Consider the following 14,699-nt stretch of genomic DNA (forward strand, 5'->3'; position numbering starts at 1 on the left):
TCTCCTGCATTCCCTTTTACCTCATCTTCATATTCACAATTTGTTAACCCCTCCCCCCCACTACTTAGTTTAAAGCCACAGGTGTCGCACTAGCAAACCTGCCTGCCAGAATGTTTGTCCCCCTGCTGTTAAGATGTAACCCGTCCCTTTTGTACAAGTCACCCCTAGCCCAGAAGAGATCCCAGTGGTCCAGAAATCTAAATCCCTGCTCTCTGCACCAGTCCCTCAGCCATAAATTCATACCCTCTATCTCTCTGTTCCTGGCCTCACCAGCACGAGGTACCGGTAGCAGTCCAGAGATAACCACCTTCGACGTCCTACTTCTCAGTGTTTTTCCCAACTCTCTAAACTCCCGCTGTAGCACCTCCTTCCTCTTCCGCCCGATGTCATTCGTGCCCACGTGCACAACGACTTCAGGTTGATCGCCTTCCCTCACTAGGATTTTCTGAAGCCGGTCCGTGATGTGTTGAACCCTGGCACCAGGGAGGCAACAGACCATCCTCAAGTCCCTCCTGCTGCCACAGAATCTTCTGTCCGTCCCTCGGACGATGGAGTCACCGACCACTACGGCTCTTCCTGACTTCGGTCTCCCCTGTCGAGTATCCTTGCCAACAGGTCCGCCAACGTCTTCTGCACCGACAGTTCCCAAGAGGGTATACCTATTTGCAATAGGCACAGCCACTGGGGTCTCCTGTAGTCCTCGTCCACTCCCCCCTGAAACAGTCTCCCACCTTCGCTTGACCTGGACCCTTGGCGTGACAGTCTCACAATAGGTCCTGTCGAGGAAACTCTCGCATTCCCGGATGGCCCTGAGGTCATTCAACTGCCTCTCCAACTCCACCACACGTCCCTTCAGGAGCTGCACCTGGACACAGTTCTTGCAGGTGTAGCTCCCAGAAGCTCCAGCGACGTCCCTGTCTTCCCACATCCTGCACGAAACACACTGCACCATCTTTTCCGCCATTACCTTATGTCTATAACCAGTTCTGGCTTAAAACAATTGTATCCTCCTCACCTCAGCCTCCTCGCCGAAGACTCGCAGCCAAAGACTCGCACTTTTCTCACTGGGCTGCACCTGAACAGGGCTGCACCCTTTTGCAAGTCTTGCTTATATCTCCAATTAAATTGCCTGATTGTCCAATTTACTCGACTTCTCACTTAAATTAGCACTTACTTTTCTGCTCAGCCAACGGGCGTCCTTGCTCTGCTCCCGGACTTTTCAAACTGACTACTAGGTCCTTTTGGCGCTCTTTTTAAACTGCCTTTTCCACTGTAATTAGCACTTACTTTTCTGCTCCGCCAACGGGCGTCCTTGCTCTGCTCCCGGACTTTTCAAACTGACTACTCGGTCCTTTTGGCGCTCTTTTTAAACTGCCTTTTCCACTGTAATCAGCACTTACTTTTCTGCTCAGCCAACGGGCGTCCTTGCTCTGCTCCCGGACTTTTCACTCACTGTAGTGATAATAAAACTTTCTGACTTGAAAGTTACATATGCCGTGCAATAAAGATCAATATTTCATTAGACTTCCCAATTATTTGCTGTATTTGCATGCTAACTTTATGAATTATTTCCCTCAGATCACTTTGAATCCACCCCAACATTTTGTGGTCTCACTTGATTTCCTCCTTTTTTCTTCCTTACAAATTGGATAACTCCACATCACATTCCACCTCGCACCCTCCCACACCCTCCCACACCGTCCCCCCTTTTCCTCCCGCACTCCTAAGAGGTACAGGTTTGTAGGCTAATTGGCTTCGATAAACTTGCAAATTGTCCCTCGTGTATAGGATAGCGTACGGGAATCGTTGATCGATGGGCTCAGTGGACCGAATGGCCTGTTTCCGCGCTATATCTCTAAAGTCTAATGATAACATCTTGCATTTATATAACTTCTTTAATGTATTGAATTTCTCCAAGGACCTTCATGGAAATACTAATTGTATTAGGACTGGGGACCAAAAGTTTGCTGATAAAGATCTGATTTGGAGACCAGACTAATGGGGGACAAAAGATAGAGCAGCGGAAGTCCAAGGACAGAATTTCAGATTGGTGCTGGTGGGGAAATGGAGGTATGGCCAGCAATGGCATGGTAATTACATTTGGGAGCAAACAAGCCAAACCCCTACATATCTGAAGGAAATAAATGATTTCCCTTGGGCTTTTATGGCTGGATGAAAGTACAGTATATTTTTCTGATGGTTCATTCTGCTTTTTAAAACACATACACACTCCACAACTGGAGCAGCTGTGGAAGAAATTGCTTTGTGGGATAGTGTGCTGACTGCCAGCCAATGCAAGCGATTGGGGAATCATTGGTCTTTTCATGCTCCCTTGTTGATGGCTTGTAATACTAAGCCTAATATAAACCAAGTGGTCCTCTAAGCTAGCTGGAACACAAGTTTCCATCAATTCACAAATCTGTTCTGAATTTAATCATGGCAGTAAAAGAATTTTGTACGCTAGGTTCTTGAAAAAATGCCTGTTTGGTAAGAGGGAAAAATGACAACAGATGAATTCGGCCAACAAATTTGCAATGCCAATTGTATGGGCAGTTTTTGTAGCTGTGCTATTTGTGGACATCCTTCTGAATATTCATCGTAAGTGGAGAGAAATTCCATTTCACGTAACTAACCATTGTAAACAAACTGGCCATAAATGCCACAGGACTTTACTGCTACGTATTCCTTCTGTCACAGTAATATAGGCACAGACCTATTCTACACTCAATGGCAAGATGACTGATGTGTGCTCATCTTTGTCAAAAACCCACAAAGGTTATTAGAAATTGTTGTAATTTTAATTGCCAATTCGAAGAGTGTTCCAAATGTATTCATCCTATGCAAGTAGTATTGTTTCTTAAAATTGTTTGTGCAAAGCCTGACTCTAGTTTTGAAACTATAACCCCTTCTTTTAGAGTCGTCAACCTACAGGATTGGTTTATCTTTATCTAATCCATTGACCCCTTAACATCTTGAGAACTTCAATCAAATCCCAATTAACCATTTAATTTCACCCTTTGAGTCAAAGCACCATCCTGCTAAATCTATGGTAGATTGCCTCTTAGATCAATATATCTTGAACAGTTTTACATAGAAGTGGTCATAATACTGAATGTGTTCGACCAGGGCTTTACATAACTGCAGTTTAATTTCTGCTTCATTTCATTCTAATCTCCAGGTACAAAGCCCAACCTTCCAACAGACTTTCTGATTATATTCTTTATCTATCTATGACTTTTTGATCATCTATGTACAAGGAACTTTTAAGTCTCGTTGGTTGTTCAATAGCTGTTCATTATTAAGGAAGTTCTTCATACTACTGGTTTTTACTTCAGTGGGTGACCTCACATTTGTCTGTATCCCACATTTTTTAAACTAATATTCCTGATTTATTATTATTTCTTAGTAATTTATTATTTCATCTGCATTTCTTAGTGTTTAGATTAGTGTCATCAGCAAATTGGGGTATTTGTCCTTCTATCCCATATCTTAAGCTATTTCATAAGTGGTCCGGTGAATAATTTCAACCCCCCAACACTCATACTCCCAGAACACTACTAGTTGCATCTTAACAGTTCCAGTCCTTTCCCATTATCCCTCCTTTCCTTAGCTTCTCAAGCAATTTCACATCCAGAATAATAATTCGCTCTTGAAACCATCATTAATAACTTTAACAAATATCTCTCATGAAGGATTTTGCCAAATCCGTTCTGAAAGTCCATATCAATAACACCCATAAACCTTTCCATGCTTCTTTGTGCAACTAATATTCTGGGAATTTCTGGGTACACCACAAAATCATTTATGTAGGAAAATAACTGTAGATGCTGGTACAAATCGAAGGTATCACAAAATGCTGAAGTAACTCAGCAGGTCAGGCAGCCTCTAGGAGAGAAGGAATGGATGACGTTTCGGGTTGAGACCCTTCTTCTGTCTGAAGAAGGGTCTCGACCCGAAACGTCACTCTTTCCTTCTCTCCTAGATGCTGCCTGACCTGCTGAGTTACTGCAGCATTTTGTGATACAAAATCATTTATAGTAATTCATTCATTTATAGTAATTCATGCATTTGTCATATGAGAGAGATTAAGCAGACCAGCAGAGGCATGAGAGGTGATCTCATTCAAATGTACAAAAGTTTTACGGTGCTTGACACAGTGATGATATTTCCTTTTGCTCTGATGTCAGAGATTGTGGTCTCAAAATAAAGAGTCAGCCATTATCTGTTCACCAACAGGATGGCGACTCTTTGGAATTCACTACCTAAATTAAATTTGGAGACCCAAGTCACAGTCACATAATGAAGATTAATAAATCTTTGGATATCAATAGAATCAAGGGCCATGAGGTTAGTGCAGTAAAGTGCTGCTCAGGTAAAAGACCAGCCGTGATGTTATTGCAACATGGAGCACACTGAATCGAATGGCTCACTCCTGCTTCTATTACTAATGTTTTAATGAATTGCCTTTGTGACTGCTCCTTGCAAACTCTGATCTGCCTTTTCCAAATTCTGTAATTTCCTTTGTCTGTCAGTTAGTCATCTTGTTCATAATGTTTCACAACAAGTCATATCAAGTTTGATGTTTATGTAATCGTGAAATAGGAATGCTCTTCAAAATCATGCAGTCATTAGGTTAATAAAATCCAACTGAACAAGATTAAAGGAGTGTCAATTCTTATTTCATGGGATACATGTATTATGCTAAAATATTCTTCTATTATTTCCATGTCCACGTCTAATGAGAATGAAAATCCATCTTAATAGCATTGATGTACAGAGGGATCCATAACAGCATTGATGTAAAAAGGGATCCATAACAGTGTAGGAGCCGACTGAAGAAGGGTCTCGACCCGAATTGTCACCCATTCCTTCTCCCCAGAGATGCTGCCTGTCCTGCTGAGCTACTCCGGCATTTTACATCTTTCTTCGGGATCCATAACAGCATTGACAGAGGGATCTTAGGGTCCAATTCCATGAAAAAATGGAATAGAATCGGAGAATTTAATCTGGCAGACCATTAAATCCATCAAATTTCTGCTGGTTCCAAATACAGGAACCGCCAGTCCCAATCCCCCAGCTTTTTCCTACAGAACATGGTGAATGGACCCACTCAGACCTTCGTATCTATTACAGAAATGACATTTTATACGGTAATCAAACTCCAGCCATTGAGAGCACATGTCAGATGATTATTTTAAGAATATTACTACAATATTTATGATATATCATTTGGTGTAATAATGGTGAATATTAAAGCAGATAAAATGAAGAGTGGCACATTGATGCAGTGGATTGTGCTGCTGCCTCACTGTTCTAGTGGCCCAGATTCAATCCTGATCTCTCGTGAAGTTTAGGTGGAGTTGATACATTTTGTTCATAGCCCATGGGTTTCCGTCACGGGGAGAACGTACAAATTCCAAACAGAGAAGCGACCATAGTCAGAATTGAAGCCATGGTCTCTGGCTCTGTAAGGCAGCAATTCTACCGTTACGCCATTGGGCCAGCCAATTTTGTTGTGCCTTTGAAAATTACACGTTATTTTACTCTTCAATGATTTCAAATTTTTGCATAAATATTTTCAGGCTAAGGTAAGCCACATTTTTGAACATTTTCTGTTACTAAGTAGAGAATTTATGTCAACATATCTGTGGGTTGCACAATTTTGTGTGTACGAAAAAGTGTGCAGCTCATTTGAACATTTTAATAAACTGTTGTGTTGGTCTAAATCTGCAACTAATTAATATGGAGGAAACCAATAAAATCAGTGGATGGTTTCCCCTTTGCGTATAGTCGGGTATCCATTTCTAATTTGTGGTGGAAATCACAACCGTTTTCCAAAGTGTCTGCCATAGATTGTCTTTCTTCAAAGCATTTGCATAATCATAAATGCAAAATCATAAAATTTTGCAAGTACAATTAGACAGCACAATGGATGGTTGTTTCTCATTCCTTGTAGTGATGTTTTAATTAAAGCATTGCAACTTGGTATCGCCTGTTATTATTACTTGTAAAAATTGGTTTATCACAAAATGTGAACAGTTTTAATAAATGTGCCTACTTCACTCAGGTGGAAGCTGATTATAAATCACTAATATCTTACATCAAGCCATTTATGCGTTTTGTTGGCAGACTCTGGTCAAATGTTCATAACTGAGGAACTGGCTGTACTTTGCAACCATGTGAGGAAAGGCTGCGATTTGTCATGCATCCTCATTTGATGAATGTCTTGTTTATTTTCTTAATGTCTTAAAAAATTTAAATAAGCTATTTTTAAATACATTTATATTATGTATTTATACATTGTATATTATAGATTTCTATATTATTTAATATTGTATAATTCTTAAATATTATATATTGTTATACTTTAATTATTTAAATCAAAATGATCCAAAGATTCACCACGCTCTGAGTGAAAAACATTCTTCTTATCTCAGTCCAAAATGGTCTCCCCTTATTCTGATACTTTAACCCTCGTTTTAGACTCCTCAGCTAGGGAGAATATCCTTCCTCACATCTGTCGAACTCTCTAAGAGTTTTGCTGGGTTCAGGAAATGCCTTTGAAATAAAATAGGGTTGTAAAATTCCTCCTCTCATTACCTATTCCTAATAATTAGGTTTGGCTGGAGAAATGGCACAGAAAGTGCACAGATGATTACACCATGGTATAATGAGCCTTTATTTAGTGATCAAAGGTTAAACCTCAAAACTTTATTTTCATTATTTGGTAACAGTCTGCTGGTTATGTGAACAATGAAAATGTTTGTATCTCTAGGCACCCCAGTCCTCTCTTTCTTCTCCATTACACCTCCAAACTAAAAGTAATAATGCCTTTAAATAACACCTTTTATAGAATAAATGCTCATGTATGGCATCTTCCACCTTGTTTGATAACCCTGAGCCTGCTGACTGAGTTTGTGCATTAAAACATCCAACGACCCAATATAATGCAACTTGATCAAATGAGATGACACAGCAATGTCGGTGCATTTGGTGTCATTTGGTGCGATAGAACTTTATAGGTTAGGATCACAAATGGAGGGAATGGGGGAAAAAAAGGATACTTGGCTGACCATGGGAATGTGGAATTAATTTCCATCTCTATACTAAGAACTAATCTGCTTAAATAGTTCTGTGGCTACCCAAGTTGTTTGCTTATAGCTATTTTGCTGCAGTGAGTTTTCTATTAATGATAGTTCATTGTTCTTCTTTCTCAGGCTGAATATTCAAGCCTCGTGTTCCGTCACGAAGGCTGGCCTTTGTGCCTCCACGAGAAGTTAGTGGTGCAGTTGTCATCATTCAACATCTTTCTTCTGCGCCCAGGTGATTTCTACCTCCAAATTGTACCCGTTGGGAAGCAGTCTGCACGGATTGTGTTGAAATGCTTGGGCAGGGACCTCCGCAGCGTGGAAGAGAAGTTAATACCGGAAGTATCCTACACTAATATTTTTACCACAGAATGGCTGGAAACAATAAACAGTGAACGTTCAGGAACGCCATTGCAAACTTGCCTCCTGGCTACTGATAATGGTGTTGTAAAAGAGCTCTGGTCTAAAATAGTAAACCCTGAATTTGTAAATAAGAGCAAAGCAGCAACATCATCTGGGCACGAAACGTCTTCTGTTCAGGAAACGGAAAACAACTGTGGTTCCGCTAGGATGACTTTGCAGACGGGAATGGAGACGACTCATTCGGTTGAATCTTCTGAGCTAGATTCAGATAATAAAATCAAAAATCCTTTGACGAACTTGGGCCAAAAGGAAGGAGCAAAATGTTTAAGTCACCTATCCATGAAATCGGGAATAATTTCACCAAATCAATTTGAAGTCTCCAATGAAAATGTTGAAGGAGATTATGTGGATTTAATGATGTTTTCTAAAGAAAAATGCTCTGATAACAGGACTGCACAGCTTCCACTGAAGAAAGGTGCATCTTCTGTGGTTCCGGTCAACGGTTCATGGGCATGTGGAGGGACAATTAGGTTTGCAACAGAACCTTGCACACCATGCTTAAGCAGAAGGTCAAACAGAGACTTTGATGAGCAAGGGATAAAATGCCGCTATCGTGAATCTTATATAGAAGCCCTGCAAAACCCTTTGAACTTTGGGTTCAGCTTTCAAGCAGCAGAAGCTTCCACAGAGGACAGGAGTGATCTGACCAACCACAAATTCAACCGTGATTCAAAAATCCCAGTCTGTTACAGGCAAAACCCGGAGCGCAACGATTCCACCAGATCTACCACTGCGCCATCGTGCAAAACTACACACAAGGCCAAATTATCAGTGCATCCCATTCCATGTTCCACTTCAGTTAAGGCACCATGCCAATCCATGGCTAAGTTTGATGCTCGAATAGAGTCGATATCTTCAGATCTTCACACCAAGCATACAGTTCCCGATGGCTCGAGATCATGCCTGCCAGCTGGTGATACTGTGTCCTCTGAACCTTTGGCTGGCAGGAAAAGTATGGAAGCTACAAAAAGGTGTTCAGCTGGTTACGTATCTCCGAGAAACCGAAGATATAAATCTCAGGACAAAGGTAAAAGCAGAAATAGTTATGCTTGTACAAAAAATCTGAGTGCAATTATCAATCAGGACAGTTCATTTACAAAAAAACCTGATTGCCTATATTCCTTTGCTTTGAAAGATTTCAGAATTTATTACAATCAGATTATTCTTTCTGAAAGTAATGAGGACTAGAAGCAAGTGAGGATATTTATTTACAAAGTCACTAGATAGCGAATGAGCAATGAAGAATATACAGAATACTCAGAACTAGGGGAGTTTTTCAGAGTCGGTAGGAAGGATCCGAACTATAGTATTCTATATAGTATTTCTTGGCTATTCTGTTTTATTCTGGTTTAGTTTGAAAGCACTGGAGATTTTGGAGCATTCTGCTCCCTTAAGGCTAGATTATATGGGAAAGAATGGGTAATATGCAAACTTCACACAGCCGGTGCAGGAGGTTAAAATCGAACGCAGGTCTCGGGTGTCATCTGCAGCCCACACAGCGAGCTGTCAAAACCTGTCAGGACTGTGAAGGGCAACAGGTTCCACCACTGTGGACTGGTCTTCAGTTGCAGATCGTTCTCCCTGATGGGATGGCAGCACCAGTCAGGCTTCCAGCTTGATCAGCCCCCAATATCATTATAAGACTAACATTATTTTTATTGCTGTCTTCCATTTTATATGGATGCAGGAACTCTTAAGAACTTTTGTTCAATATCTCACTAAATTAGTCTCATATTGTACTTTACTTCTTTTTTGTGCAGTTATTACTGCTTTCCAAAATATTCCATTTGCGAAACATATCACTCAACATCTAAAGCTATCTTTGGTTTCCTTAATTAACACCAGACAGATCACCTTCATGTGGAATTTAGGTTTCTCAATGGACGTTGATTGATAATTTAGAAACATTTGAGTGGAACCGATGAAGTTCATAAGAAACTTCTGCCCATTAATTACTTTCATTCATTGGAATTACTTATTGGATGCAACAAAATCCTATCTGAATCTAATTATTCCCGTTTCTTTACAATGTTAGAATCATACAGTTCAGAAGGAAGTCATTTCGTCTCATTGAATATCAGCTGGCTTCTTAAAAGAATATTACATCATTCCCTCTCATGTGCCATTTCCTCATATCTATATATTTTTTCCCTTATAAAATCACATTCACCACTAAAATGACCCCATGGCTGTAATGAACATAACAAATGTTTATCTTTATATTATTTTTTTCCATTTAACCTGGTGTGAATGGAGCAATGAGCTTTCTAGCTTTTCTGAGATTGTCCCTGTAAGTTTGAGCTTTATTATAAAATGAATTTCAAAATTGCTTGGTACATGACCTTGAAGCTTCCTATTGTTGTCCATGCGTCTGGATATATGACGGGCATTGTGAAGAGCTGACCGTTGCTTATACTGGGGATGGGTGAAACTGAGCCCCAAAGGAGGCAACTGTATCACAGGCATGCAGTGACATGGCTGATATTAATGGCATTACCGTGTCATCTTTAGTGCCTTTGGTGGACTGCATAAATATATCAATGAATGGGGAACAGATGGGAATAATAACTTTAATAACTTTATTGGAATAGCACTTTTCATAAAATTGAATGCAACCCGAAGTGATTTTCACAAAAACACAGGTCTAAACAAAAATACAATTTAAAACAGTAAGGCAAATGGAATATTTTGGATTGGGAATGGGAATGGGAATGTGACAGCGAAAAATCTAGGGAAGTAGCCCATCGGGCAAGCAGGGGCTGGTCATGACATGGGAGGAATTGATTGGAAGTGAAATATGAGTGAAGGGAAGGCAAACACTTGCTTCTGAGGCCTGGAATAATAGACTTCCTCTTCCACGTGCTCAAAGAAACATTATAAATGGAACTCCCTGATCATCTTCCAGTTTGGGTCATATTTGCCCTGATGGTCAATGGGTCACTGCTCTCTTGTTTAGGCCTCCAATGCGAATTGCCAAGTCAATTGTGGTGAAGGCAATCCTGGTCTGAACCTTATCCCAAAAAGAACACCATTACATTCAAGTCTGTGTCCAAATCATTAGCTCTGAAACATGAGAGGAATGTCAAAGGGGAAGATTGCTGGTATCTCTTAAACTACAGGATTGCCCATTGTCGCTCAGATGGTGTGAGTTCAAACAGCTCCAGACTTCCGAGTTTCTAATCTTTACAACAGCACATTGTTTACTAAAGAATGTTGGAAGCTACACCTTTCCCACGGGCCTAATAATACTGAGCTGTGGGAAGTGTATATGTACTCAACATTTTTTCCAGAGTTGTCCAATATATTGTTCCATATTTCATTCTAACGGCTATTTAAATCATACTCCTGAGAGGAAGATACTGAATAAGAAAACAAACATAATCTAGTTGGGGGAAAATCTTCATGAAACTTTTTTTAAATCCCTTATATTCATGAATAATATATATTTTTATTCATTTGAGGGATCTGGGCATCACAGGCTGAGCCAGCATTTAATTGCCCATCCCTAGTTGCCCTTGAGAAGATGGTGGTGAGCTGCCTCTTGGACTTCTGCAGTCCTTGAAGGGTGGGTACACCCACAAATCTATTAAGATTGAAGGTATGTGGCTTGGAGGTGGTAGTATTCCAGGCGGTGGTGTTCCTTTGCTTTTGATGCTCGTCCTGCTGTCTAAGGAATCTCAATTTGTTGCAGTTGTCTGTAAATGATACATACTGTTTAATCTGTTCATCGGGGATGGAGTGATCGATGGAGTGATCGAATGGTTGTGGATGGGATGCCGATCAAGTGGGCTGCTAAGTACTGCATGGTGTTGGCTTTCTTGAGTGCCTTTGCAGTTGCACTCATCCAGGCATCATTTAACACAATGCATATCACTGGAAATTGATGGACTTATAATAATGTACATAGAAAGTTAAACCATTTCTCAGTGGATGAAATGACTTGGATGAGGCATTGACGTTATAGCTGCGAAATTCACTGATGGCATGACGATAGGTAGAAAAGTAAGTTATAAGGTGGCCATAATGTCACATTAGGTAGGTTAAATGAGTGAACAAGCAAATGGAGAATGGTGTGGAAAAATGTAAAATTGTCCAACTCCAGCAGGAAAAGTCGAAAGAAACATTTTATCAAAGCACAGCAGATTGCAGAGCATTGAGACAGAAAGGGATCCGGGTATCCTAGTGCATGAATTCCCAAAACATACAGGTTGGGTAAATAATCGACAGAATAACAGTGTTTGCCGCGAAGGGTATTATATATTTAAAAAAAATAAGGTGGCCATACTCCAGTGGTTTGGGTTTCAGATGACCCCCACAACTGGAGTGTTTTATATAATGGTCTCCTGCTTTAGGGATATGTTAATGCATTGGAAGCAATTCAGGTATTTGTTTTTACTAAACAAATACCTGGAACAGATGGGCGGCCTTATGAAGACGGATTGAACAGGCTATGTTTGTATTCACTGGAGTTTAGAAGAATAAGGGGAGATTTGATTGCAATATAAGAATCTAAGCAGTCTTGGCAGGGTGGATGTGGAGTGGATGTTTCCTCTTGCTGGATAACATAGAACTGGGAGTTCCTGTTTAAAAATAAGGGACACTTATTTAAGGCAGAGGTAAGGTGAATCATTTTTTTCTTTCAAAGGCTGTAAGTCTTTTGAACTCTCTTTATTAAGGCAGTCTTTGGGGTATTTTTAAGATGAAGGTTGATGGATTCTTGATAAGCAAGGGGATTAAAGAATATCATGGGCTGGTAGGAATGTGGAGTTGAAATTAACATCAGATTAGCCATGATTTGATTGAATGGTGGAGCAAGCTAGAGGGGCTGAGTAACCTACTCCTGCACTTAATTTGTATGTCATATGTGATAAATGAAATTAACTCAGAATTAAATCGTGAAGCACTTTGGTGAGAAACGAAAGGTCATAATTGTCACCAAAATAATGATTGACCTGCTTTTGATTTTATACATATCTTGTAAGTGATAGAATGATGCATGGCTTGGTACCAGCTTTCTTGTACAAACCTGCAAAATGTTAGATATAGTTTGGATAACTAGTTATTGGATAAATAGTTCACTTGTTCCGTTCCTCAGTCATTCAAGAATCAATTAACTTTCCATGGTTCAAAAGTTTCTTTCAAATACTTTGATGCAAATCTATAGACTGATATAGCTCAACTCACACTTTCATCATGTTTGGAGCTGCTTCCAAAATCATAACATAGCAACATGGAGCAGTAAAACAAGATACAGCAATATCCATTTTGATATCAAACACCCAACCCTCAGGCCATCCATTTAGAATTGCACATTCTCCAAGACTTAAGTAACAAAACTTACAACCAGATCATCCAGCTAACATTCAAATGTTTTTCCTTTCTGGTTATATTCCAATTCCTCAGTGTAAATGATTCAGGCTGTTACCTGCACAGAGTATGGTTTTAGAACCACAAAATGTACAATTCCTTCTGTATTTCAATGTTAAATTATTCTCAGCTGTTTTTAAATTAGCCTTGTATATTCATTGTAAGCTGCCAGAACAGAAATGTTACTTGAGAGACCATTTATTGACATGGTTCTCTTTCCACATAACAATAGTTTGAAAGATTGAGACCAAATTATAAATATTCTCGGGCTGTAAAAATTTAGTGTATCAAAATATTACTTTACATTTAACTGAAATAATGTTGATTAATCCAGCTGGTTACCTCATATTTAAATTCACATAAAGAAGAACTGCATAAAGAAGATATTTGATTCTATGTTTTTTACTAAAATTTCCTTTCTATGGAAAGCTATAAACTTTTTGTGATTCGACAGGAAGCAGCCTAGAGCACTGGACTGATTAATTGGATTGTGGCCAAGAGTATTGGTTGGATGTTGCCATAAAAAATTACAGTAGTTGAATCTGACGTAATTCTAGCGAGTCTGAATTATATTGTTCCAAACAGTTTTGTAGCATCTCCTGGCCAATATCTATATAGTTCTGGTAGATTGTTGAATTTTCCAAGGCACTTCATAGCTCTTTGGTTTGTTTCAATGCCAAACATGTACGCTCAGTACAGTCACTGAATAATAAAAAAGTGAAACATTAGCCTTTGGTTGTGCTGGACACATTAAACCAAATATCACATAACTACATTCATCTCGGCTAAAGCACTAATGCTTGAGGAGTAGAGACTGGTCAATGTAGTTCAGTATTAAATTTTGCAGTGTATCCTTCTATTAAGATACTGGAAATGTCATTCAAGCCAGTAAGTATCTAATTCAAACAATACATTTACACAGAGGGTCTAAGAGAGTGAACCTACTGACCATGGTTATTTTTGGTGGCTGTTTGGTTATTTTAAACCCATTACAGATGCTTCTACATTTCAAACAACGTGGAATGAGAGGAATTTAGGATCTCTGGATGCAGCTGCAAAAATAATTTGCAGATTATCTTTAGGACAGTGAGCAATATGTCACTAAAACTAGAATAAGACATACTGCTAGTAAGTGACCTGTGCCCTAGTTATTCATTTTGATGCTGGTATCACAGCAAAACAATTTTTAATGTGATTAAATGTTATAATGTTATTCAAATTATTTAAAAGTCCAACTTCTCTCTGCACCCAGTATTTGAATTAAAAAGTCTAACAGCTTGTAAATATTTGAGTTTAGGTTAATCATCTTTATTTTCATTTGTGGAAATCCAGCATTTAATGGGCTGCCAACATTTTTTTGAATAATGAAATTTCAAAATTATGTCGTTAAGCACACATCTTCATGTTGTCACCAACAAACAAACAATGCAAATTTAAAAGGATAATTGAATAATTGCTGTCATTTTTTAATATGTGCCCATTCACAACATGCGGTATAAATATCTAAGATTAAATAGAACGTGCAGTACAAACACTGTCCATTATGAGCACTGGTACCAGCTGGTATTTATTTTCCACGTAAAGTTCACCCATTCCTCTTCATCAAACACAATCATAATATCTTTCTGCTCCTTTCTCCATCATGTATTTATCCTGCTGCATATTAATTGCATTAATAAACCTCTGTTCATTTTCTGAAAGGTTCGATCGGTGAATGATGGAGAGATGTTGTATGAGGATCATGTACAGGCAGATTAGATTAGTTTAACTCGGTATCATGTTCAGCACAAACATTGTTGGCCAAAGGGCCTGTTCCCGTGC

The 14,699-nt window shown here is 39.3% G+C and overlaps 1 protein-coding gene across 3 annotated transcripts in view; it reads left to right on the forward strand.

Moving 5' to 3' along the window:
* Positions 1-14,699, forward strand: part of quoa (quattro a) — a 122,198-nt gene that overhangs the window by 47,005 nt on the left and 60,494 nt on the right. For all 3 annotated transcript variants that reach the window (XM_078418961.1, XM_078418962.1, XM_078418963.1), the window contains exon 3: positions 7,218-8,538. In XM_078418961.1, the coding sequence (XP_078275087.1) occupies positions 7,218-8,538 (1,321 nt within the window). The remainder of the gene's footprint in view (positions 1-7,217; positions 8,539-14,699) is intronic.

Source organism: Rhinoraja longicauda, chromosome 22, assembly GCF_053455715.1.
Source record: "Rhinoraja longicauda isolate Sanriku21f chromosome 22, sRhiLon1.1, whole genome shotgun sequence".
Lineage (NCBI taxonomy): Eukaryota > Metazoa > Chordata > Chondrichthyes > Rajiformes > Arhynchobatidae > Rhinoraja > Rhinoraja longicauda.